At 41.9% G+C, this 27,271-nt stretch overlaps 1 protein-coding gene and 1 long non-coding RNA gene across 4 annotated transcripts; both read right to left on the bottom strand.

The window, feature by feature from the left end:
• Positions 1–22: 22 nt before the first annotated feature.
• Positions 23–12,475, bottom strand: efemp1 (EGF containing fibulin extracellular matrix protein 1). 2 transcript variants are annotated; one of them, XM_049736587.2, is made up of 11 exons: positions 12,317–12,475; positions 11,984–12,081; positions 11,372–11,417; positions 10,948–11,211; positions 3,583–3,705; positions 3,353–3,472; positions 2,760–2,879; positions 2,551–2,670; positions 1,448–1,574; positions 1,195–1,387; positions 23–1,104 (listed from the first exon to the last, which is right to left on the bottom strand). In XM_049736587.2, the coding sequence occupies exons 2-11, from the start codon at positions 12,065–12,067 to the stop codon at positions 943–945; spliced, it is 1,359 nt and encodes a 452-aa protein (XP_049592544.1). In that variant the 5' UTR covers positions 12,068–12,081; positions 12,317–12,475; the 3' UTR covers positions 23–942. The 2 variants fall into 2 exon arrangements, with proteins under 2 accessions (XP_049592544.1, XP_049592545.1); XM_049736588.2 differs by lacking the exons at positions 3,353–3,472; positions 3,583–3,705.
• Positions 12,476–13,098: 623 nt separating this feature from the next.
• On the bottom strand, positions 13,099–27,173 carry LOC125978833 (uncharacterized). Of its 2 annotated transcripts, XR_011087849.1 has the most exons (4): positions 27,076–27,173; positions 26,801–26,917; positions 19,600–19,654; positions 13,099–15,025 (listed from the first exon to the last, which is right to left on the bottom strand). It is a non-coding gene; the product is annotated as an uncharacterized lncRNA (long non-coding RNA). The 2 variants fall into 2 exon arrangements; XR_011087848.1 differs by lacking the exon at positions 27,076–27,173 and having other exon boundaries at positions 26,801–27,038.
• Positions 27,174–27,271: the final 98 nt, after the last annotated feature.

Here is a 27,271-nt window from a genome sequence, read left to right on the forward strand (position 1 = left end):
ACATGGTTAAAAACGAATCGAGTTCTTGGAAATCAAATTTTATTCCACGATATATAACTTTTGCTCTTCCGAGTACAAACATTCGATATAAGATATTTAAAAAAATATATTTTAAACAGAACCCAAAAAATATAAACAATATATGGAAAGTATGAACGGCTGGATTAGTGCTGTGCCTAATGGGGGATTTTTGCTCCTGTCTCTTTAAGGCACGATGGTGGATGACCAAGTTACAATAATATATTTTTTAAGTGAGTTAAGGACATATATATATACACACACACACATTCACACACACACGTCTTACATATGTGCTGCATTAAAGTGCCACAACTGTGACGTGTGAAGCAACACTGGGGCCGAGTGACCCGCAGGCCGACCCGTTTGCTAGCTTGCTAGCATATTTCCTGTTATTGCCGTTGGAAGTGCATCGGCGCAAAGTATAAACAGCTCGGCCACATTAAGGACGCCCTTTGAGGCAGCTTTTTTTTTTTCCTCGCAAACACACACTGATTTGTTACCTAGCTATGTACATGACTTAATGCGTATGAAGCAAGCGACTCACTGGCAGGCGAAGCTTTCTGGGAAATTGTTACTCATGCAAAAGAAATGATTTTGTTATGTAAAAGGTTTTAAAATAATCGTTCCTTACCTTTGTGTATAACTTCTTTTAATGAATCAATATAGATTTGTCAATAAAGTTAGTTTTGAATTAGTCTCGTTTTCAACAGGGGTGTGTAGACTTATTCTATCCCGATATCAATAGCTTGCCACAGTGCTGTGTGATAAAAAAAAAAGTCATCACCGTGCTTCCATTAGACTTCTTCATCATGTGGTGGCGACATGCGAGGGTTCCTATTTTATGAAGAATAACGTAAGGTACGAGAATTTTACAGTATGCTAGGCGGAGACAGACATTGGCTGCGTTACGGCGGCGGGCGCTCAGAAAGCGTACGCCCCCACGATGATGGTGAGCCTCAGCAGGGAGCTGGAGTGGTAGTTCATGGTCAGGTGGTGCGTGATCATCTCCAGGTCCACCACGTACTCCCTGGGACCTGACAGAGGCTTGGTGAGCACCAGCATGGCGCTGGCGTTGGTGGAACGCTGCGGGGACAAGGAGATCAATAGGCCACGCCCCTTAAAGGCACAAATAACGTTCTCTTTGGTGGTCCCTCAAAAAACTGGACGACTTACCCGGAGGAAGAAATCGCCCGCCTCGTTTCCGGCTTTGATCCGGAAGGTGTTGTGCGTGTTAGCGTAGATGTTGGTGGCTTGGATTTGGAAGATGTCGGCGGGTACGGGCCGCTCGGCTTGGATGCTCATGTACTTGTAGACGATGGACGGCGGCAGGCCCTGGCATTCGGCCGGAGAGCGGCAGATGCAGCGGCTGGCAAAATGCGAAACAAGTTTTACGAAAAGAGCGCCAACCTAGGCAGCGTTGACGTACTTTTCCGAGGATTGGGTGTAAGGTGCCTCGCAGGGGTTTCGGGGATAGCAACGGAAGCCACCGTAGTAGTTCCAGCACGTCTCATCATCTTGGCAGTTGTGTGTGCCCGTCTCACACTCGTTCACGTCTGGTCATCACATAAGAAACAACTTCAGGTTAGAGTCGAACATGATTATTGTTTTTTTGGGATGATAGCCATTGTTGTTAATAATAATCAGCATCTCTGGGGAGTATAATAAATCCGAATTCGTAGTTCTGGGGGAATCCTGTTACGCAAAGAAGTATTAGAGGCGAGGTCGTGAAAAAAAAAAAAAAAAAAGCTCGGTCACAGGTCGTCCAAACCACAGGTCTATTTGCGGCACAGTGACGTGGATTCATCTCCTCCCTTGCACAAGCGGTAGGATTCATGGGCGCCCGTCGAGAAACCTGCACCTGACCGAGGCAGCGAGGGCAAAACCATAACATCAAATAAATCCACTTCAAAAAACTAACATAGAGCGTGTGTGGATTCACTGAGGTGGCTTAGTGGGGGAAATACTATGTTGATGTGTTAGTGGCTTGTTGTGCTGCTTCAGAAGGGAGGCTGGGTTCTAATCACGAGCGAGGCGTAATAATTCATATTGATTATCTAGCAGCGTCAATAATGTAAAACATTTACGTAAATTATTGCCTTACAGGTAATAAAGGTTCTACTGGGCCTAAGTCAGCAAGAATCTCTCGTATTAATCTAAACTGGTTCAAGTTCTATCTCGAGGACTTTGACATTTGTGTCTCAGATCAAATGCTATGACCAGTGGTGTTCCCCAGGGGTCAATCCAAGGTCCCCTATTGTTTAATCTGTACATACTTTGGATGGATGGATGGATGGATGGATGGATGGATGGATGGATGGATGGATGGATGGATGGATGGATGGATGGATGGATGGATGGATGGATGGATGGATGGATGGATGGATGGATGGATGGATGGATGGATGGATGGATGGATGGATGGATGGATGGATGGATGGATGGATGGATGGATGGATGGATGGTGCATTTATGCGAAATAAAAATATGTTGGTTAGTGCTAGAACCGAATGATGGAGGGCGTTGCAGTACCTTGACACAACCTGTTCCCCTGCAGTTGGTATCCCTCTGGGCACTCGCATGAGTAACTTCCAGGACTGTTGATGCACTGGTACTGACACATGTAGTTGGAGAAACTGCATTCATCGATGTCTGCAGGAAACATGATGATGTCATGACACACTACTCGTAAAAAGGTTCGAGTGCAATCCCAATCCAAATCCCAATCGTATGGCGTTTACCTTGGCAGGAGACTAAGTCCGAGGCCAGTTCGTGGCCTTGGTTGCACTGGCATAAGAATGAACCAATCAGGTTGTAGCAGTGATGCTGACATGGACTCTGCGCGTCGCATTCGTTGACGTCTGATAAAATGACACGACTTGTTTAGACACACATTCTATATTCATGTGGAATTAATTAATTCGGTAATTACAGTGGCAGTGTGTCAGCAGGAGGACTTGATTCTCATTTCATTTAAGATTATTTTCAAAGCAGAGGTCACATGTCTTTGGCAGTGCATCACTTTCCAATTGACGATTATAAACGTCCACGGCAGTGAATGACTTTTTTTTTTTTTATGAATAATCTTGGTTAAATGTACATATATTCAAAATTTTCCCAACTAAGTCCCCAATGTTTGTCATGATTTCCTCCTCATGTGTGTGGTCTTATTTCCTGGTCCTCATAAACATTCTAACACCCCTCGCGGCTCGCTTGGCCTTTGTATTATTGAACCTGGCGGAAGATGAATCCAACGTTACTATCAACGAAGCGTCCCGTGCTGCTTGTATGACTTTCCAAACACGCATGCGGATGCGTCCTCTGCGTGACTTACCAACGCAGCTGTGGTTGTTACTGGCCAACCGGTGACCTGCGTTGCACTCGCAGTAGTACGAACCCTGAGTATTCACACACGTGTGCATGCAGTAGTGGGACAGCACACACTCGTCTCGGTCTGCAGACACACACACACATGCTTCTTATAAAAGGATCTTTTGAGGGTTTTTCGAGTCATTTGTAAAAATCATACGTATTTTGATGTTTTAGTAAACGACAAAGACTGACCTACACATTGGTCTCTGTTCCTCTGATAGCCCGCAGGACACTGGCAGCTGTACGAGCCTCTGGTGTTGAAGCAAGTTTGCTCAGGCCCGCAAGTGTGTCGCCCCGTGGTGCATTCGTCTATGTCTGCGCTCCACACACACACACACACACACACACACACACACGGGTATACTGAAACATATGGCAACAAAGCCAACATGCTATGGGCAAGGAGAGTTTTTTTTTTTTTGCCGTGAAAACGACGTGTGGGGGCTTTGCTGACCTGGTCACGCGGTGCATGGATCGTGAACCCAAACGGAAAAAATCAGGTAAAAACAAACACACATGGTTTGGCATTTCGGGTGACATGTGGGTGCCTTGTTTTTTTTTTTCTCAACAAATGTCCTTATGAGAGTCAATTTAGAAATCTTTCTTTGCTATGTGGTGTTAGCCAAAAATGTGGTACTTGCGCAATCAAACACACAAATAAAAAAAAAAAAACACACACACTCAAGGATCTGCTGTAGGCCACTACTCACACCTAAACCCTCACGCACAGATGCTCCAGCTGCTGATGTCACTCCCTAGGCCACGCCCCTTAAAGGCATACATCCTCACATGCAGTTATGCAATTAGGTAATTTTTGTCTTTATTTTAAATTATTTAATGTTTTTTTCTTCAAACTCATGAGATAAAACTTACAGTATATGATTGACTGCCATCTGTTGCACCCCCTCAACCTCCACAGTCAACACACACACACACACGAGAAGAGCGTCCAAAGACACGCCCATCCACTCTCATCTCAGCAGACCCACCAGCAGTCCTCCTGGGTGGTCCTCCCAATGAAGACAGCCATTGGGCATCAGTTTCACAGTATGTCAAGTGAGTTATCCTCAATACCTCACACACAAACACACAGAATTGGGAAAGAGGGAGTCGTTATTTTTGTGATTTGGCATCTGGGCCGACCAAAAATAGTGCAAAAAAAAATGTTTGCACTGAGTGGAAAAAGCTAAAAATGTGCTGTTGCTGCTGTTTGTAGCTTTGAACAATACCGTTTAAAAAGACAAAACCCGTCGAAAGAAAGTTTGACATCATTATAGTCCACATTATATTTTTTTTGTTTGTATCCAAATAGTGAGTCCCGACTCGTCATAATTATTTTTCCATGTAAATGCACCCGCAGCAGAGAATAAGAACAAAGCGTTTAAGCGTGTTGACAGACAAAAAAAAAAATAGGCCGGTCCAAATGGGCAAGTTGAGAGACATCAGGTGGAAATTTCATACGGGCACAGACAAGACTACATGATAAAAGCAGCGCTGTGCCGGGAAATCCAAACTCACTGATGTGGCTTGGAAGACACCTGCGACAGACTTCCGTGTCAAGCAGTTAAAAAGAAAAAAAAAAAAAAAAATGGCAGCACTTCCCGACTCTCTATGTGGTCGCTCTATACTGGATCTAATCAATGTCGGTAAATGTACTTTAAAACCGGGATCAAGTCAGGACCACACCTTCGGGTTGACGGTATTTGGTGATTCACACGGACTGGAAATGGCGCGCCTACTGTCAGCAGACTCAGACGATTAAAAAAAATTGATGTCACAACGTAATCCACTGGAGCAAAAACGACATCTTTATTAAATTAAAAAAAAAAAAATAATAATCTGCAGCTCACCTCATGGATCTTGTGGCAAAATAAGTTTTATTTCAAATGTGGGAAGGAAGATTTGCGGCCTATATTTGTCCAAACACGTTTTTAAAACATTTTTAAACTCAAGATTATTGAACTTTAGGGTGAAAATTCCGAATGATCCTAAAATACATGTGACCTTAATCTGACTTTCTGTTCAATTTGAAGTCTTTGAAGTTTGCACTTACGCTTTTCTTAAATTTTTTCTTATTTTTAAAAATCCCATTTGATCTTAGAGTATGTCATCAGTTCCTCCCAACAGAGAGACGAATAAAACTTGCAATATCGCACAAACGCGAACCGCTTGAGCTACAATGCAACTGAGTCAGCATTTTCTGACATTTTCTTTCTCTGACATCAAGATGAACTTGAGCACCGTTTGGCTTCTCATGATTAAGAAGAGAGAACCTGGCTACGTCGAAAAGTCAATTATTATTACACGTGTGGGAGGCAAAGAAAATTCGAAATAAAAGACATATGTGCAACCCGGGAACATCTCACTAACTAACTGCTACTTTGTCGCTGAGCCTTTGATACGCAGCCAGTGTGGGGGGGAGGGGGGGGGGGGCCTCCCGGGTCTTATAAAGCCCCCCCAACTTACCGCATGGAGTAAGTCCATATAGTTGACACATAAAACCTTTTTTTTATTATTTTTATATAACTGCAACAAGCCACCAAAAGTGATGATGTGTGAGGTCATCCGTATTTTCTCGACACAGCTTTCTTGTTAGCAACACGCTCGAGCGAGGCTTTCCAGGGGACAAGTGGAAGTGGAAAGAATGAGGAGAGAGAGGGGGGAAAAAAAAAAAGAAAAAGGGTGGAGGACTTTTTTTTTTTTGGGTTGTTGTTGAAGATTTGAAGTTAGATTTATGGCGTGATGTCAGAGTTTTAAAACTCCCTTCGCTCTTTTTCGGGATTAATTCTAAAGGCCTCGTGGGAGTTTTGGAGAGGGAGCTCAAAGAATGTGTGTGCGTGTGTGGTAGTTTTGGATATTATATTATTTATTATAGATAGTTTTTATTTTAGTGTCTTGTTAGTTTATTTTCTTATAAATGCTTCATTTTAGTTTTGTTTTTCTTAGTTTTAGTATTTGTTTGAGTTTTTCCAATGATTTTCCTAAACAATAAAGATTACTTTTGTTAGCCTGATAGTATAATTCTTCCATTTTATCTTTGTCACAACGTGAAAAAGAAATTTGATGTGCCAGTGAACTTAGAACAAGCCAAAAAGTACGTGGTGTTTTCTTTTTTTCACTGCGGATTTATTCCTGACATGACAGGGCCTGTTGTAATTATCACTGGAGAGTATTTAGTCTTGTTTTCACTGAAGCCATCGTGATGGAAAAGCAGGAGGAGATCCAAGGAACGGTTTGGACAGTGTTGGATGGGGGATTATTGGATGATTGAATCTTTGCAAAGAAGAAGAAAGGGGAGGGGGGGCAAGAATTGCAATGCGAGTGTAAAAAAAAAAAATTATCACTGAGCTGTGTTTTTACCAGCCGCTGTAACATTATGTTCTTAATATAAAAATAACCTAATTTAAATAAAGATTTGATTAAAATTGATTGCACTTAAAAGGTAAATAAAATGTATCAAAATAAATAACAAACACCTCTTTTAGAATAAATGCAAATGTGTTGAATGTCAAAGTTAAATACAACTGAACTGATTATTTTATGCACCACTAGGGGGAGCAGTGTACCATTGTTGCTTCACGTACCGCATGTTGAGAACCACTGCTCGAGCGTGCTTTGCAAATTCGTTTGTTTTGCACGCATATTCTCATGAAAAGCAGTTTAGACAGAAAAAAAAATGGGAGTGTAGAAAAAAAAAATGGGAGTGTTTCCCTTTCAAAGCAAGTTGCAGCTTAAGGCAGATAAGAAAATCAAAAGAAGTGAAGACATAAATCTTTTTCGCATTAGAGTGGGAGATATTTCTGTTATTTTGTCGAGAGGGGAGTTTTAGTTACACTTAAAGGCCAGCTCACATTGATTTGTGCTCACAAAAGGTCAGAAACATTCTGATTTCTACCAGTAACATTTGCCCTGGGACGAAACTTTTTTTGTATTTTTTTTTTCTCATATATTTTGTGGGAGACTTTAAAATGAAAACTAAAAACCTTTTGAATAGCAGAATGCAAAATTAAATAGAGAAGCTCTGAGATTGGCTAAATAATAAGGAAAATAAAGTGCTTGGCGGAGATTTATAAGCAGCGTGTGTTGATTTCCTGACATGAGGTCAACGGAAAGATCAGCACACAGTGAGCAGATGAACGGAGGAAGCAGCTGGCTTCTGGACAGTGCCCAACAACAACAGCAGAACAACAGTTTTGTGGACACGTTCTCCTTGGACACCGCACAGAAGTGCCGCTCCCCAAGCACCCATCGCTGATGTCAGCAAGCGGTGAAAAACACCAAAAGCTGTCTCCACCATGGATACGCGTGCCGTAAGAAAAATTCCTCCTTCGGGTTAATATTTCTTTCAAGTGCAAAAGTAAAAAAGGAAAATTGATTTTCTTTTTGATAGAAATAGAATCACCCCAACAATCCAGAATGCTCTGTTGTCAAATACCCGATTTAGTTCTCTTGAAAAGTGGTTGTGAAACTCTTCTTTATTTGAAGCTGCATGATTGTCACAGTGCCTCCTGGTGGACAGGTCGCACATACTAAAATGTGCTTCGATAAATTAATCACATTCTACTTAATTATGTGTTTTTATAAAGTGCAATATTATGGAGTGCCTAAACCAACTCCTCCATTTAATAAAACAAGACAAAAAATTAAAAACCGCAATTTAAAAAAAGTATTTTAGGAAGCGTAAAACTAAAACCTTTATATCTGTTTTTTAAAACGGTACAGTAGTACTTCACTCCTTGTGGGTGGCTGTGGAACGAATCGCATTCATGGTCATAAAAACAAGGTCGCGTGTCTCCTTCCACCAAAAATCAGCAAGCTGTCAACTCAAAAGTTGAAACTGTGAAGGCAGCGTGGCGTTCTGCTCCCCCCCCCTCCCTAGACTCGTTCCCCCCGCCTACATTCCTGCTTCCCGCAGATCGATGTGATGCTTATCTGTCAAGGTGGTGAGTAATTCTTACCATCACAAAAGATGGGAACAAATGAAAAAAAAAAACTCTGACATTCCAGAGATATTCTTCCAGAGCCAATGCATGCTAACGGAAAAAAATCTTAGCAGGAAAAAATAAAGTGTACAGGTTACTCTTGTCACACAGGGGTCTTAGCGGCACTCGTATTTGGAAAAGATTTCCATGGTAAGGATGTTGCTCAAGTTTGCCAGGCATGCGGGTGCTAATGTGGCCGGCGTGACCTCAGTGAAAGCAGACGAGACAACCATAGGGGCAAGTCTATTCTTGCCCCACGCTGCTGCGAATGAGTGTCTAATTTCAACCATGACAAATACAACGATGCCTTCACTTACTATCATTATTTGTGTTTTGATTCGATTTTGTTTTGTCACGATTTCCTTGTTTGTTTTTTTAGGTTTTTGCGTCCATCTGTTCTCGTCAGCCATCTTGTATTAACCAATTGGCTCATTCCAGTTTTATAAAAAGCATCAGGCGGTATTGTGATGGACCAAATTGCCTTTTAGGGTGGTCTTGGTGAGCATCCTAAAATAATAACGCTAACCGCTTGTCAACACTGCTAATGACTAATTAGACCACTTTTGATGGACAACATTCGTTTGCGGGAGAAGGTGATCTCACCGCTGCTGGAAATAAGACTTAATATGCATGAATAAGACTTACAGCCAGCCACTTGTGGCCATCTTCCCTCGTGTGTTTAGTGGGTGGGTGGGCGAGGTCATGGAAATGCAAGTATCATTAAGCTGTCACACTCGCACTTAAGTTTTATAGCTTATGTGGCTGTTGCATTTGCAAGTGCCAATTTGTGTCACTACAAAAACAAACTGACTGGGTTCAACTTGAAGGTCAAGTTGTTGTTTTTTTTTACTCGTCAAAAGATATCTGCAGGCTAATCATTAATAAATAAAGAAGCTACTTTTAGTGCTGTGTATAACTCAACAAGACTTCATGTGTTACTCCTAAGTTGTATTAAAATATCTAAATGCTAACTGTTTGTGTCGATAGCGTTTTCCATTTTATGCTAGCATTAAGCTAGCATGTGACGTTGGTTGTTTTTAGACACAATGTTTCTTTGCTTTGTGTTTAAAGAGGTTTAAAAACCTTAATGCTGTTTTGAAACAAGTAACAAGCATAGTTTGACAAGTATTAAATATAGCTAACTGCGTTCAAATGTAATAATAATAAAACAAAAACTGTGGCAAAATACTCCGGAAAAGTACAGACACCTAATCAAGTATTTGAACTTCCCAACACTGCTCTTTCTTGTCATATCATCATTTTTCTGTTGAAAACACTCCTTTGGCAGTCCAACGAGTGGAAAATTGGCCGTGTTCTTTCCCCCACCGAGCGTTTCGCTGATCTCTCGGTTTATTCGCCACACACGCGACATGGAGTCACCGGAAAACAAGCGGAGCGGCCTGTCAAAAGCTGTGACGTTATTACGAGCTTTTCTGCGGTCAGGCGTTCGCTCCCACACTTTTCATGTTTCTCATCATTTTTTTTTCTCTTCTTCCCAGCCTGACGCTGCACTCCTGTTTTTGACTCAACAGCAGTAAGCGCTGCCATGTTTTACGTCCCAATAAAAACACATGAGGAACATCATCACACGGATCGTTGCTTTAGGTGTAAAAAAAAGTACATTTGTTACTTTTGTTTTTGTTACACCGCCGAACAAGTTTTGTGACAAATAAATATGAATAAAATAAAGAATAATTGGTATAGAATGAGTGATGAGTATTTGAGCCACTCAGAACAGGCTGACTCCATGTTTGTAGTTTTCAAGCTAACCGCAGAAATAAATAGAGACATTTTCATTTGAAGTCCCTTTCATTGAAATAAAAAATAAAGTTCTGATGTTCTAGCAGGCTTTTTTTTTTTTTTTTTAGACAAAATGTTAAGAACCAGAGTGGTCAAAAAGTTTAAGCTACCCCAGAGAGCAGATCATATTCGTTAGCTCGTTGAGGTGAAGCCAAAAACATCATGCCGCAAGCAAGTGGTTTACAAAATGTGACATCACACAAACTTGCAACACATCTGGCGCACACGCGTGCATTTGTCACGCAGATGGATGAACGCTTCACCTCTGGAGCGCTCCAGTCATTAACACGTAATTATCGAATACCGGCCTGGCTCGGAGATGCACGCTCCTGCTGTATTTGGCCAAGTGCAACAGAGGCATACTGATGATATTTTGGGAGATAAGGAGCCCCTTCAGGCCAAATATTTTTGAAGCGTGTCGAGTACGGCGGTGCTACGCAGATGTCAGGGACGGAGGATTCCAATCGGCAAGCGAGGTGTTGTAAGCCGCCTTGGCTTCCAGTCAATTTTATCAAACGGTGAGATGTTTAAAAGTGAAATGCTAATGGCATTTCTCATGATGTTAGCATTAGCATTAAGCGCTTGTTTAAAACAAGCAATTCTGTTTAGTTGGACGAAAGATTATCAAGAACATCCTCCAAGGGTGGTGGCATCGTGTCAAAAGGTCAAAGGTGACATAACATGGAAAACTGCTTTTTTTTAATGACTTCAAGCTAATTTACACTCCTGCTGACTGACCACGTAATTCTGCATTTTCATAAATAAACTCTCTTACCTCTGCAGATGTTCTGCTCGTCCGGCATGAAGCCAGCGGAGCAGCGGATCGTCGTCCGACTGCCGTAAGAGACTCGATGGGGGAACACCCGATCGGGCTGCGGCTGGCTGGGCGGCGCGGCGGGCTCTTGAGGAGGTGCCTCCTCACTCTCCTTGTTGATGAAGATGCGGGCGCTCTTGGGCAGGCACAGGTAGCCACCGTAGTGGTTGATGCACTGCATGCCTCCCTTGCAAGCGTCATCCAGCAGGACGCACTCGTCAATGTCTACATGTGCACAACACAATTTATGTGATAAATATGCTGTAGTATGTTTTCTTATTTAAAACTATCTAAGAACTTGATTATTATTGAACTATGACATTTAACTGTTAACATAGTGAAGATAAAAATAAATAATTTGGTAATATTCACAAACCAGTCTCACCTTTGCACTGCTCACTAACACTGTCATACTCATAACCTTCAGTGCACTGTGAAGAAAACACAATTGTATTAAAAACATAAATATATATAACAGGTTTGTAATAACTTTGAGTTTCTGACTATATTAGAGTAAATTATGTTGTTTTTTACCTCAATGTATTAATTAGCTTGAAGAGCAGGTTTGCTAGTTTTTATTTTGAGGGGGAAATGATTCGTTTTAATTGACTTTTTATTAGTTTTTTATGTAAGGAGTATTTGTCGAGTGCAAGATTAAAAATGCACTTACTGCCCTCATGACGTCACTCACATGGCCACACCCCTCAAAAGCACACAAGCCTGATGCACGGTTTTGACTTTTTCTAACACAGTATTCAGTCTTTATATCAGAGGTACTTTTTATTAGTATATTCATTTGTTTAAAAAAAATTGCAATCAAAATAATTTGAGGCGGTGAGGGGGCTAGAGCAGATTTGAATTAATTTCGTATTTAATTGAATAATGAATTAACTGCCTAAAGGAAATATAAAACTTTGTATTTTTTGTTGAATGGTCAAATTAGTTCCCATTCCACCACATTGTTATCATTCTACTTGAATTTATTTATTTTGCTTACCGAGTAGGAGATGGGCTCCTGAGCCTCCTGGGGGAGGACGCAGGAGAAAAGAGCAGTGAGGAGACCCACGCAGATCCACAACATATTGATGACAGTCACTGCGGGGGTGAGACAAAAAGAGGGAGAGAAAGGAAGAGAGTCAAGTTTTAATAGCATGTATGATGACGTCTTGAACGAGTCCTGACATCTCCTGTAATGTCATGTTGATGCTGGAATCTAGGGGAATGTGAACGCGAAAAATGAAGGATCGCGGCACCAAAATCGTGCGTAAATACGCACGAGTGGGTAGAACATGCGTGGGTTAAAAAAGGAAAATAATGATCGATACTTTACCTGGCGAGCTCAAACAAGTGGTTCCAAATCAGAGGGCGCGACGCCGTGGAGGTGTTAAGTGTTGTTTTGCGAAGATGGTGAGCGAGTTGAGCAGTATTTGGGATGAACACGAGTGGGGTGAGGGGATGACATGCAGGGGGCGGGAGGCGGGGGGCGATGTGCCGGCCAGGTTGGGTCTCGCTCACCGGGCTGTAAACCCAAACCCATGAAACAGGTGGAAACGGTGACCTCTATTGGCAGTAGGTGGTATTGCATACAGAAAATGCCCATTGCACTGTACTAGTTCATTCAATTTTTACATTTATATTATACTATGAATTTATATTTCCATCATAATTATATTACATTTATTACATCAGTATTTTCTAGATTGATTTATTCCTATTTTAAATGAATAAATGTAAGGTATTTTTTTTTATTAAGCAAAGCCTCCGTAAAAGACTGCAACGGCGTACTCCAGCGACGATTTGTGGTACTGCATACGCTGTCTCTGGGGGTGGTTCCAAGCATTCTTGTTCAGCAGTCACTCGTGATTCCACGCCTTGTGCCACGCCCCCCACGCCAGATTTGAGTTAAAAGTGTGCAATTCCAAAAAAGATTTGAACCTGGAAAAAAAATCTGAATTTGAACAGACAAGAGTTGAACCTGAAAAAGAAGAGAAAAAAAAACCTACAATCTTGAAAAATAAAAAGGTGAAACCTGAAAATAAATATTTTAGCCAAAACATTTACCAAAGTGAAGCAAAGCTATTTTCAACTCGAAAAAAACTTTCCATACAAGTATTTTAATTTTAAATATTTTTATTTTTCAAGTTTCAAGCTCAACACGTTTATTTTCAGTTTCAAGTTTTATATTTTGCAAGTACGAGTTTTATTTATTCGAGTACAAACCATTTGACCCATTTTTGTCGATTATAATTTGATCTTGTTAATATTCCTCCATCATCTTTGGAGGTGGCTTGTGTCATGCAAATGCTGACCTTCTCCTAAGGGTGGTCAGCAGGTGGTCGAGGCCAGTGATGTGTCAGCAGCTTTTGGGAACTTTACAAGAACATCTGCTGCCATGAGGTCATTTCCTGCTCATCCAAGAATGAGAGAGGGGGGGCAAAAAAATGGGCGGGTCCATGGGTGGGTGATCCATTAGCGACGTTTCTTTCGATGCTGAAGGCAATGCATCAGGTACTGTTGGCATTTGGAGAGTGAGCCAATCAGTTCCTGATGCAGTATCATCCACATCAGAAAGTTCTTCATCTCATCATCGTCACTAGTGAGTAAGGAGAGGGAAAACGAACCGGTTCTCAACTCGAGGCGTGAGGTCCAACTGTAGGACTCAGTCTGGCTTGCTGGTGGACCAAGTGACATTGGACTTTAATTAAAATAAAAAATAAAAAAATACTACTACATGTTTGAAGGCATGTTTTGAGCTATAAAGAAAATTGTAGAGCATATACTGATTAAATTAAAATGTATTGGACATAATATAATGCATTAAATATTTTTTTCTAATTGCTAAAAGCTAAAATGCAAAATGTTTAGGTTTTTTTCTGAGGTGGTACATAAAGTTTGAGAACCACTGTTACGCTACACTTTACTCTGAATTAATTTTTGGGGCTCCTTTAACCACCTCTATGCTAATGCTATGCTAACGCAATTATTGGCAAAACCTTTTAAAGTGTGTAGCACCTTAATGGCCATGGGAAAATTTGGCCCGAGTGTACAGTCCACATCACTGTAAGTCAAGATGGCAGCGCAAGCATCTGCAAAGTGAGTGGCATGCAAATCCGAGCGAGGCATGCATTATGAAAAGAGGCTGCGCTTCAAAAAGACTTTTTTTTTGGGTAACCCAAGAAAATGGGAAGGAGGGTGGTGAGGAAGAGCAGACAGGTCCTGGTGAGAGGCTCTTGTGTAATCGCAGTGACATCTTCATTGAGGGCCCGCGGTCTTCTCGCCGCAGAAAGGGCGTCGCTGATGCCGCTCGATGGGCGCGGGAGAGTGAGAGGCCGCGGCGCCGCGTTTAGCATAATCCCAGAGGCCATTGTGAGAGGAGCAAGTGAACGACTCACAGTTGCCAGCTGAGATTTCACCAAAACACGGCAGAATAGATGTGGACGGAGGCGGGACGAGACAGTGGGGATAACACAAGAGGGGTGAAGACGCAGCCTTGAGGAGCGAAATCCAGCTATGTTTAACCCTCTCGGCCATTTTTTTTTTTTTGGAAGCATTTGAACAATGCTGATGAATCTCTTCGTTTTCGAACAACTCTGAGTCAAAACGAATACTTCTGAGATTGGCAAAATATTCAAAACGCCTAATGACGACGATACGGCCACAATTGTGAGGCAAACTGCAGAATCTCTCCAGGTGATTGTGAGAATAAAAAGCACCTTCACAGTTGCCTGCAGAGATTACCCAGTCGGCCACGTCAATGGTGGCGAGGATGTGTCCTACGTATCCGAGTCAATTGGCAGCAGATGGTTAACGCAGATCACAAAGAAAGGACAGCTATGACCGATATCCCCGGCCTAACACCGCCCCCTTGTGCCAAAAGGTCCTTTGTTACCATGGTGACCAGGGCAAGGCACGTGCCTGGCCATTGTTGAGCTGTATCCTCCAGGGTTGAACGGCACGCCCGCTTAGGGGTCAGATGTCATTCTGGCCTCTCTGTGAGGTCACCACACACCAGTCTTCAACCTTTGACCCACTGCAAACACTGAAACAAATTGAGAAAAGAGGATGAGATGAACATTTGTTTAACTTTTGTGTGCACAGAGACAGGAGAGTAAAGGCAGGTGATTCTACTGCTCCTAGTTTATCTTTTGGCCTCTTTTACATTTCATTGCTATCTCTTGCACTGTGTGTATTTCTGCATCTTCTGTATATCTTGATCTCTTGTGTTTTTCTTGTGTATCTTGTATTTTACTGCTGCTGGACACAGAATTTCCCTGAAGGAGTAATCCCAAGGGATTAATAAAGTTGAGTCTAAGTCTAAGTCTAAGTCTATACTGTAAAAAATAACTAGATACTGCAGTATGTCTCCCCCTTGTGGTGATCTGTAACCAAAACATCTACTGTATTTATTTCATAGTCATATTTAATAGATTTAATGTAGGGAGAATTGTTATTTAGCTCAACTGCACTCACCAAGCACCAAATATTAATATTGTCACATTTCAAACTGAATTGGTGTTATGTTTATATTTTTACCATCATTTGAAAATGTCTTTATTATGGTTTCCATGAATCATTTTTTTAAAAGTTTTGAAGTGTAGAAGAACTTGATACATTTAAAGTACAACTGAGGTCTTCAATTTGAACTTTTTAAAAAATCTGTAAACAACCCTGTGTTCACATATTTTGAGACTTTCCTTCCTGACAATTCACAGTGCATTCGAGGATATTGTCGGGGTCACCGGGTTGTGAAAAAATGTTGCTCGGACGTTAACAAAAGCAAAATCTTAAGTTTATTAAACGGAACAGGCTGACAGTCCCGACTTTGTTAGGCGCTAAATGAACAGAGTGGTTTTGACAGGCCTAACCTCTTAAGCTTCGGGTCCCACTGAGCTCGGCACAGCTAGAGCTAAATGCCATCTGTCCCAAAATCTTCAGCACCCCAACGCATACCCCCCCCTAAAAAAAAAAAAAAAAAAAAAAAAAACTGTCCCCTCAAACAGTTTAGCATAGTAGTGTTAGTTGTGGTACCCAATCAAATAAATAATGATTTAAAATAAATACTGAACAGCACGAGTCATTCAGGTTTGGTAATCCGCAAAAGGTGAATTTGTTGTTTTTAAAAACATTCAGGAGTGACTTGGGCAATTATGCAAGTAGGCTAATGATACGTAGCCCAAAATGCTATATCGTTAGCATAGTTGCCTAAATCATACAAATTGCCATCATCAGGCCCAGAGAGTTCATCTAAGTGTAGCTCAAAATGCTATATAGTTAGCATATTAGCATAGTTGCCTAAACCATACAAATGGCCATCATCAGGCCCAAAAACTTCATCCAAGTATGGTCTCTCGTGTTAGCGTAACTCGTTACGGACGAGCCGCTCACATCTATTGTCTCCTTCAGTTAGTCTCTCACTGCGACTCAACGGATATTTGAGGGATTCCGTCTTGACAGAGTTCTTTTACGCTTTACTGACCTCAGCGTGTACATGGGTCCGAACAATGCGGTAATGATATCATCCTCTGAACTTTAGTCTTAGGCTCCATTCAAAAGCGGGTGTCCATTCCGTTAGCTGTCAGCCAACGTTAAGAGAAATAAAATGACCCCGGTGCCCTGGAGGCAATGTGTACGCTTTAGCACTTCATTAAGGCCCCGAGGACCTCCGCTGCACAAGCAATTGTCTTCGGCCCAAACAAAAAGACTGACGCATTGTATCAGCTGGAGGTAAATTTATCAAAGAAAGGCCAATACAATAGCTGGACCAGCCCAAATTATGAAACAGGTCTGGAAGGGGGCCTCCTGCTGATGCACCATATTGTACTGTTTGTTGACGCTCCAGTTTTTGGACTTGAGGTTGTGTGATTCAGATGGGAAGCACATCAGAGCTCATGTGAATGTTTTCGACCAAGGGTGTCAAACTCATTTTCCTCGCAGGCCACATTGTAGTTATGGTTACCCTCAGAGGGCCGTTATGACCCTGAAAAATCATTAACGTACTGTGCAACCTCATTAATATTAAGTACAGTAGAACTGAGTAAAAGGATTCAGCAAAGACAAGGCGTGGTTTTAATCCGAAAAATATTCTCAAAAGGATTAAACATCAACACATCGTAATAAAACTACTTATGACTCAAAATGTATTGCAAGCATGTGAGAAATAAAATTGTGCCTCAATAAATGTGTATGTTTTTAGAATGAAATATGTATTGAATTTAAAAGTTAAACACAACTGAATTGCATTTAGACAGCGATTCTTTGGTATACCACCAGAGGGAGCCCTACAGCATTTGCTTAAAGGAGACTTCAATTTGGAGTTGGAAAATAATAAAACTTAATATAATGACATGATACATGATTTTCCTCAGAGAGAAAACGTGATGAGAATTTGGCCGGGAATAAAAATGACTGACGTCGGTGCTTCTGGTGACCCCATGACAACATCTCTCTATTAGATTTTTTTGCCAAGTGTGCACTGGCTACAAACAATTGGCATCTCCGTGAACTGATGTGACATTTGTACCGCTCCTAGATTTACCATTAGGAGTCCTGCCGAAAGAGTGAAAGGGGAGCGAAGGGGAAAAAAAAAAAATGAATGGAGAAAGCGAGCGGGTTGAAGCATGGTAGAGTTGATGTGACAGAGGAAACTGCACGGGGTCATGTCATTCCCGCCACACTGTTCACGCAGGTAACTGACTAAAAACAAAAATTAGTCCATGCACTCCTCCCATTTAGTTTGAATCTAAGTAGTTCTTTCTTAATATAAACTTATAAGGGTGTGCACACTTGTGCAACTTGATTTGTTGTTTTTCCTCAAGGGCGGTGGTTTCTTGTACTGTATATCAAATTTGAGAGGTGTCAGATTTTTTTTTTTAATCATATTCTGCTTAAGTCATAATGTCTATTTTAACAAATATGACAAAAAAGGTTTTATGTTTCCAAATCACAAACTCAATCTTTAAATCCCACGGGAACTTTTCAACTTTGAAATTTCCACGCCAAATTCCATCATAATCAAATGCGAAACTTGATAACCTTGTTTTCACCTCAGACAAAGCAGCGAGGCTTTGTCGTCTACTTTTTTTTTTTTCGCGTCTGAGCACGTGGTTGACCGCAAGCTACGAGGAATCCCCAGCGTCACGGGAAGCCAGACGGCGACTTCCATTTGGGATTTTTTTATTTTATTTTTTTTTCCCCGTGTACTGTATAACCCCTGGAACGGCACACAGGCTGTTGGCAAAAAGTCCAACATTAAATTAGTGCCGTTTCACAGGATTACTCAATGAGCATTTTATTGGGTACAAGCAGTTAGCGCATGACCTTTACAAAGAGCATTTGTGCACATTACAACAGCCGAGCGCTATTAGACGACAAAACCACATGTTCACTTTTGATACCACGATTGTAAATTAGCATTCGTATCGATGAACAAATTAAAGTAGGGTTGCCAAATAGTGACATCTTTCAAAGCCGGGAACTTTACGCGGACGACATTTTAGAATGGTATTTTAAAAATTGACTGATTAGACTGTTCATGCATTTTATTTTGATTAAATCAGAGAAACCTCACTAATTTGTATTTTCTCGACCTCTTAAAAGTCTCACCCGAGCAAGCGTGGAGAATAATTAGCAGTGGAAATGATTCAGGTAAGTAAAGAATAAATAAATTAAAAAATATACAGTACGCTAACCTTATTCCTTCTACAATTTTTTTTTTTATGTTGATTCAGTTGTGCTAGATATTATCGAAGTCATAATGCACGTGAACCCGTCAGCTGATCAAACTAACCGGGAAGACCTTGAGCGTGCGATTGATCACCGACTCGTTATCGACATTGCAGGCGCACCTGCCGTTTGTCACACGCCCTCCACTCGGCCACACTTGCGACATTGCGTGACGCAAACAAGCCAGCTTTTCATTATCCAAGGTCTTGACAAGACCTTCTCAAAACCAGATGGGCAGTACCCACAAGATGGACTCATGTGGTTTTGATTTCTTCTCCCACTACGCATTTCAAAAAACATGGATTGACGATTTTAAATTGTTCAGAAGTCGTTCACCTCACCTCTAAGTAAGAATAGATACAAAGATTGTCTTTAAAAGATAATCTTTACACGAGGGGTTTTGAACCTACAACCCGTGGGCCACTTACGGCCCCGTAAGAACATTTGATGCGGTCTGCCATGCGATTCAAAAAATAAAACCACAGCGGAACCGTTCAAATGACAAATGTTACGTGAATCATAATTTTGCATCAATTCAGTTCGTAAAAATTAAAATGGCGTCTGATTAAAACAAGCGTCGCCTACCTAACGCATAGACTACAATAAAAATAATTTACAAAAATAAAATCACAGAAGCTCCAGTCACTATTTAATATTTCTATAAAATACTTTTAATTTATTATACAAAATATTATATAAAAATTTCCTTTGCCCTGCTGATTCAGTTGCGAGCTTCCAAAATTTTACAGGGCCAATATGCCTCATGTGCATTTTTTTTTTTTTTTGATTGATGCTCTCTGTCTGTGCGAGCGCTGACCAAGCAACACAAACATCTTCGCCGCCACACTTAAACGTGATAGCATGTGGTCTACATCCAGTGCTGAAACGTACCTTTTAATAACGACGCTCCATCGCGACCTCAACCTTGCTCACTTCCATCTCGCCTCTGTTGGATCACAAATAAAAAGAAAACATTACATTTTGATGACACTATTTCGCAACACCCTCCCCTCCGCTCCATAAGTTTTGATTTCCTGTCATCAAATGCCGAGACTGGGCTCCACGGTCTGGCTTTAGGCCCAGCGTAATGCTGACAACCGGCTAATGTCGGCCAAGCGAGGGGGAGACATCAAGAGATGCTGAAACACAAGCAAGGTGGGATGCACTTATCCGCAGTGAGGTCTCGAGTATCTATCCAGATCGAGGATGGAAGAAGTTATTCCATTCGTGGCCTCATACAGAAAAAAAAAATTGGGGTGGAGTAGGAAAGAAGCTAAAAAAATTTTGTGTTGTAGCTAAGTGGTTTAACATATTTGACGAAAAAGAAAACGAAATCTCGCTGTGATCGGTGACAAAAAAGGGATTGCGTCTTCTTCTCAACAAAGTGCATTGGAAATCATTTACACATTGTGATACTCCCAAATCATGATTTATGAATTTTTGGTGAATTTTTCAGAGAATCTTCCCGTCTACTATATAAAAACTTCATCGTACTAATCATAAAATAAGAATTTTGAGTGGACGTTTTAGGGGACAATATATAATATTTTACAACTCTTAAAAAAAAATTAAAAAATGGAAAATATCCACATTTCTTGTGAGATTTTCTAGTAAAAATTTGACCAAAACAATGAATACAATTCTTCACTATTTTTGATTTCGAAAGAAGAAAAAAAATGTGTGCTATTTTCAGCACCCACGTTTTGTGGTAACATTCTCATGTAGGCCAAAGGAGGGGGGGGGGACTGTATAGCGGGTTTGGAAATGGCCCCCCAGGCTGGACCCCGATATAGATAAATGGATACTTTGTAATAGTATTTATGTATTTAGTTGCAGCACTTTGTACAGCACTTACTTGGAACAGGAGAGTTTTGTACAATTCGTTTTGACTTTGTCGATTAATTGGATACAGGACGTGAATATTGCTGCCGAGTTTCTTTCGGTCATTGTTCGAGTGTTGCAACAAAGCTTAAAATAAATGGATGTCTCAAATAGTAGAAAAATGTTCCCCAAAAAAGGCCCAAATTGTTTCAGTCGCAACAAAAAGAAACGATGGAGCGAGCCTATTTTTTTTTTCGGGGTTCCCTTTTCATGCCGCATGGCGCTGAAAAAGGGTGTGGCTTGTAGAATGTGCGAAAACAAACCCCAACCTTCATGTTGGGTTCCATATTTGGGGATTATCTTTCGGAAGGGAAAACAAACATCATCCAAGTTAGCCCAAATAACCCAATTTTTTTTTTTTTTTTGTCCATATGTCGTATCAAGCCTTCAGTGCTTAGCAACACATGCAAATGAGCATCGATACGAGCAACGGGCCAACTGATTGATGATGCAAACCTCGCTACAGCCTTGTTGGCGACCCCTGACTCCTGCAGACCTTCGGGGGTTAAACTTATTACCCTTTGACTTTTGTGACCTTTGCTGTAAAAATAAATAAATAAAAGATTGAAAGATGACCGCCTCTCCGGGGGCCAGAGCGTGTCCGGAGGGGCTGACCATCCAAAACCCAAGAGGGATGTGACCCCGTTGCTGCCACACGCTCGCTCCCTGGCTAATACTATTAGCAGGTCAATACAAGCTCGTGTGTGATTTTGGAGGGGGTGGAGCATTTTTTTTTTTTGGGGAGGGGGGGGATGAGCAGAAGAAAGGGATGTGTGCATATGGAAATGAAGGAATATTTGTAGACTGTAAATTGAATTTATCTTAATGGTAAAGATGGAGCGTTAAGAATATAAAAGGCCGGATAGAGACATTATCAATAAAGTTAGGCGACAAAACATACGGAAGGTTAAGGGGATTGTAGTTAGCGTTGGTCAAAGTTGAAAAGAATACAACAATACCGCAAATACCAAATTGGCTAGCATGCAGAATTGTCCGTGGGCGACACGTGGAGTCCGATTTGTAATCCAAAGGGAGTATTGGGTGCCTGCCAATTTTCGAGGCAAGCGGTCACCGGTCTGACTGGCTCAATCTTTTCCGTGCATCTGAACACACAATTAACTTACGACAACTATAAGAAATTTGCCACGTCATCAAACAAGCTAAATTTCCCGCGGTACCAACAATAACGTGCACCGGGAATATGCGCCGATTGTATACACGAGCTACATTCTAGATAATTCAAGCACATGAGGGAAAATGGCCGTAATAAATTTAACAAAGAACTGATTATTACAGTTTTTTTTGGAATCAGATCAGACACTTCCACGGGCCGCATGTGGCCCACGAGCCATAGATTGCCTAGCCATACATAATTTAGTTTTTTTTAAATTCCAACTTATCCAATCATACAAGCAAATGCAGGTTACAAGAAAGTGAACAAGCACGGAGGGAAACCCGAACATCCACACGCCGCCACCACCGCATGGACGCTGACCGATTAGGCGACCCACGAGAGGAAATCCCCAACAATGCAGGAGGAAAACTTTACGGGCAGACGAAAGTATACAAGAGGATGAACAAAAAAAAAAAGGGAATAGTACCGTCATGAAGCATCCATGAGGAGGAGGAGGAAGAGGAGATGCAGGGTGGGACACCTGCAGACGCTGGCGTGTGCTCCCTCCTCAGCCGCTGCTCCCCTCATGGAGTGGAATGCATGTATGAGCCAGAAAAGAAGTGAGTGGATGTTTGTGTGTCAATGGGGAGGGGGGGGGGGACCCGACCCCTCCCCTCTTCCTCTTCCTTCTTCTTGGGACTGCCTCCTCTAAGAGATGGAGGGGTAGGTGGGGCCACTGCACTAAAGCAAGCACACACACAATTTTGCTATGCTCCTTCATTTTCACATTCTTTCCCGCCTCGTGCAATCCCGAGCCCCCCCCCCACCCACCCCTCGATTGTACGGTCTTATTAACATGCTCTCATTCATCCCGAAGGGTGTGTGTGTGTGGGGGGGCTTACAGTATATGTCGTTTATAGCTGGTGGTGTTTTCGAACCTGCTCCACTCCAGCACGTCCCATCGTGATTGAGCGGGACGAGGGTGGTGTCAGATAGAAAGCAGAAAAAAAACGGAAAGCGAGATGAAGGAGATGAGTGGTGCCAGGAAGAAGAGCAGCAAAGGCTTTTAGTTCTTCCTCTAGGGTCTCACATACAATGCCAACATCATCGCCCCCGCCACCCCTCCAATTCGCTATCCCGACATAAATCATTCCCATATTCCGCAGCTACTCGTTACATTCAAAGTATTGATTTTTCCCTCCCCTACCGCAGCGCTGATTGCAAGGAAACCCTTTCACAACGGTCACAAACAGGAAGTGGGGAAGCAAGAGTGGCGACGGACGAAAATCTGTGTGTTTGAGGGACAAAAATGGCGGACGAGCAAGATGAGGTTCCTTGCTGCAGTGTGTAGGCCAGAAGAGCGCAAACTTAACAGAGGTGCATTCACAAAACAAAAAATTTGAAAGTGACCATCAGGAGGAGCAACCGCTGTCGTTTCCATGACAGCACAGCTGAGGACACTTTGCCCTTTGACCTTATGTGTGCTCTCAAGCGCTGACCAAATCAGGGGTCAATTAAAGCCAAGGTCAGCAGGGGTCAAAAGTTAATGACCCCCCCTTTCCTGCTTCCCCTCTGTGGTTACGCAACCGAATGGTATCAAAGTGCCCCGAGAAGCATCATTCATCCTAATCAGAGCGCTGCACCTTGCGCAAATAAGTTACGAGCGAGTGATGGATGCGTGACATCCACAAGATGCATGGGGGATAAATGTACACATCAAATGAAATGTGAAGGTCACTCCAAGGTAAGATACCGTGAACCCCCTCTTCAAGAAGAGACAGAGAAGGTCCCCAATGAAACACCAAGGGGAAAAAAAATTAAGCATGTGAGTGGTTTGAACTGACTTAAAAAAAGCAATGCTAATTTCTATTAGCTCATCTATGCTATTTCACATTTATGTTAGCAATAAGCTAACAATAAGTCCAGTAGTAGTCCTAATTTCCACATAGAATCATATTTTTTTGTGATGGTCTCCCAATTGTGCTTTCACTTTCACTTTGTCGCCTTATCCACCTACTGATGACGCAGCATCTGGATCAAGTGGAGCTTCAGCCCCTAACGTTCACGTTGGAAGATGACCACTCTAGCATCTGAACCATGCCAAAACATCACCTGCTGCTTTGCGTGAGTTCACTGACGGCTGAAGTTGAAGAATAAGGATGACACCGTCTTGGTTGTCTCGAAACTGGGTTGGGATGGAAGGGGCAAAGACAGATGAAGGGGGGTGGGGGGGTGGGGGGGGGCAATCCGAGGGGTGCCAGACACAAAAGAGGCCAGGCCCTGGTCGGTGGCACGCGATGGGCAGATTAAGCAGCGTTTCCTCCCCTAACTGAAGCATTAGGACACCTGACTGAGTCCCGCCAATGGCAGCCAGCCAAGGATTTATATGCGTGTGTGTGTTTGAGATGGGGTGGGTGAACAAGGGGGGGGACTGGGATTCGCCTTTCAGCACTCCTCAACAAAACAAAGAGAGGTGGGGTAGCTTGGAGTGGAGATGGGTGGGGTGGTGGGTCCAAGCCTTACCCCTCACCATCTGCTACCCAGGCAAAGTGAGGACAGGGCTGGACGAGCAACACACACACACATGCACCTGTTAGTGTGTTAGTGGGCGGGTGGGCGTTTTTGGCAGATGGGCAGGGCACCGTTGTGGCACCCACAAAACAGCCCAGCCCGTATTAAAAGCTAGTATTACCCAAGCCCCTCCCCCTGACACATTCCCAACCCCTGCCAACTGATGCCAGCCAATTCTTTATGTTTCGCCCCCCCCCCGCTTAATTAAGACATCCGTGACTAGACATTATGGACAGTAAGGAGGTGGGGCAGGTCACTTATCCATTCGGTTTTTACTGTAAACAAACACAGACCACTTTTGCCCTAATGCTACTTAGCTAGCTAGCAGCTCTAGGGTTAAACCCCCCCACCCATCAAGTCGATCTGCGGTTCAGTACCCAAATGTAGGACAGGTCGTAAATGGTTCCTTTTATAACGTTACAAAAAGAGATACGACATTTGATTCAAGTTAAAGAATTCGTTTTGTATTTGTAGCCGTCGTGTTCATCATCACAATTTCCCATTTGTTTTACAATCTAGCGAAAACAATTAGCATTTTCCGCTTAGTCATATTGGTCTATGCATTTTGTTGTGCACACCTTGGCCACCTGGGGGCAGCATAAGAGTCAGTTTTTCAGTACAGTAGTAAAATGGCTAAGATGATAAAGAATATATGCTTGCGAGTATTGTTGTACTGGTACGCAAGGTGATTCGTATCTCGAGCTACCAGTGTTTTCGGCATGAACCTGTTTGACTTTGTGTGTTCCCCTGTATTTGCTTTTTACAGCAAGTAGAACAATGTGTCTGTTAAAAAAAAAAAGGGGGTCAGAGAGGCAGACAGTTCAGTCTTGCTGAGCAGTAATCTGAAAATACCAGTAATCCCTTATGGAGGGTGAGGCGGTGGCAATGGTCTAGCGTCGCGAGGAGTGGCCTGGTCTCCGTTTAGCAGACTTGCGTCTGTCCGAGCTTGACACGCAAGCCGGGCCTTACAGCTGCCAGGACTCACACTGGGAGATGAAGCGCTGTAAAGCTGCCCTCGGTCACTCAATGAGAATAATTGCCACTTTTTTTTTGCTGTGGGGGCAGGGGGTCCCATAGAATGTAGACTTTGAGTGCAGGTCACCGAACTCATTCAAGCAAAGTGTCGGAACAAGTGGCTCCGATGAGTCGGCGCTTTATAAATGTAGAATATATTGTTTACTTTAATAAGCACTATTTTTCTCCCCCGCACAACAACAAATCGGTTATGACTTTACTTAAGTAGCAAATGCTGCTCTGAAAAAGCACAAGTTTGTTCCCGGGGAATTTTTGTAACAATAAAACCGCACTGAAGCTCCTGTAATTACATTAAATTATTTTTTTTTAAAAATGTACACTTGAACGAGCAGCGGTAGTTCGTGAAGCTTCGCCTATTCTCGAAATTGCTTGTCAAAAATAAGTTAAAATGAATAACGAGTCTATTCATACCGATTTTAGGCTTGACGGCATACAGCGTGATGGAAGATTCCAGAAGAGGTCAGACAGGCAGGCGAGGCTCTTTAAGGGGTCGTCGCCAGGGAAAATTATACGGAGAAAAGGTCCAATTTATTTCATTTAGATAAACACTCATGTCATTTACATACTGTACATACACTAAAAAGATTTAACCCATAAATAAATTGATGAAAAATAAAAGAATTAGATATGCCATTAAATAACCAGTTAATTAAATTATGGTACAATTTAACAAAATGTACACACAAACACATAGAATAAAAAACCTGACCCATCTATCCCTTTTAAACATCAAACGTGGCCTTTGAGCAAAACATTTTGTCCACTATTAATCTAATAAGTAATAAGATTTTTGTCCTACAGCATCAATTGAAGTTTGCCTCCTTGTGGTGTACTCGCCACAAGAGGGCAGTATAAAACTCACTGTCCAGTGATGCGTCATTTGGTTGTGGTAAGACAGATCAGATGCAATGATTGGCTGCTGCATCCAAGAAGAACTGCATGCAGCAGCCAATCAGAGCGCAGCGCAAGGGGTCCTGCCTAGAACTCTAGTGGGACTCAGGACTTCTCAAGTGATCGCAGATCATCAGTACGGCACTTAAAAATTTATAAAAATCACCATAACATAGATACTTGTTGACATTGACGGTAAAATTCAATTTAGCTATTAATTTTTCTTACAGTTCACAATGGGACAAGGTTTAAAATACTTTGGGATTTTTAGTTGCTAATTTGTTTTGACTTTTTAATTAAGTTTCTAAAGAAGGTTTGTAATTTAGTAGTTTTTTTTTAAATTAATGATTTGTTTTGGTCATTATTAGTTTTAAAATTGTTTCCCCTTTTTCCTTTTAAAATTCTTAAAAGCTCATGTTGGTATTGAAAAAGACAAAAGCGAATGACACTTTCATTATAATTATAGTTAACATTAGAATATGTAGTTTCTTTCTATTTTAGTTATTTCATATAATTTGTTACTCTGAACATGATTTTTTTTTTCACAATTTGCCTAAATAATCCAAGCACAATATAATGATAGTTTTTCTTTTTTTTTACCTGAACTGTGGCCGAAGTTATATTCACCAAGCAGTAGACAAAATGCTCCTCAGGGTTGACACGGTTGAACCCCCCACCATCAGCCGGTCGCTCGGTGAGGCTGGCCGGACATCTTTCCTTAATGGCCGGTCATTGTCGTCCCGAAAAGAGATAGACGAGAGTAACAAATACGCCAACACGCACATGTCGAAACAAACGACTACTCGGCGGGCGTGTTTAACCAGCGTGGGTTCGAATAAACTAGTTCAGAAGACTTGTTTACGAGTTTAACTCACCTGTTTGCTGTTAGCTCATTTGACTGGAGCGGAAATGGCGTAGTTGCCAGGCAACCGTGGTTATTATTGGATGGAATAAAAGTCAAGGTACCAGGTCAAAAATACTTTTCATTATTTTTCATATATTTTTAAATGAATGAGGTGGTCAAGTGGTTCTCAAAATTTTTAGTACTAATCACGTTGAAATGTTTTTAAA

This window comes from Syngnathus scovelli, chromosome 12 (genome assembly GCF_024217435.2).
Source record: "Syngnathus scovelli strain Florida chromosome 12, RoL_Ssco_1.2, whole genome shotgun sequence".
NCBI lineage: Eukaryota > Metazoa > Chordata > Actinopteri > Syngnathiformes > Syngnathidae > Syngnathus > Syngnathus scovelli.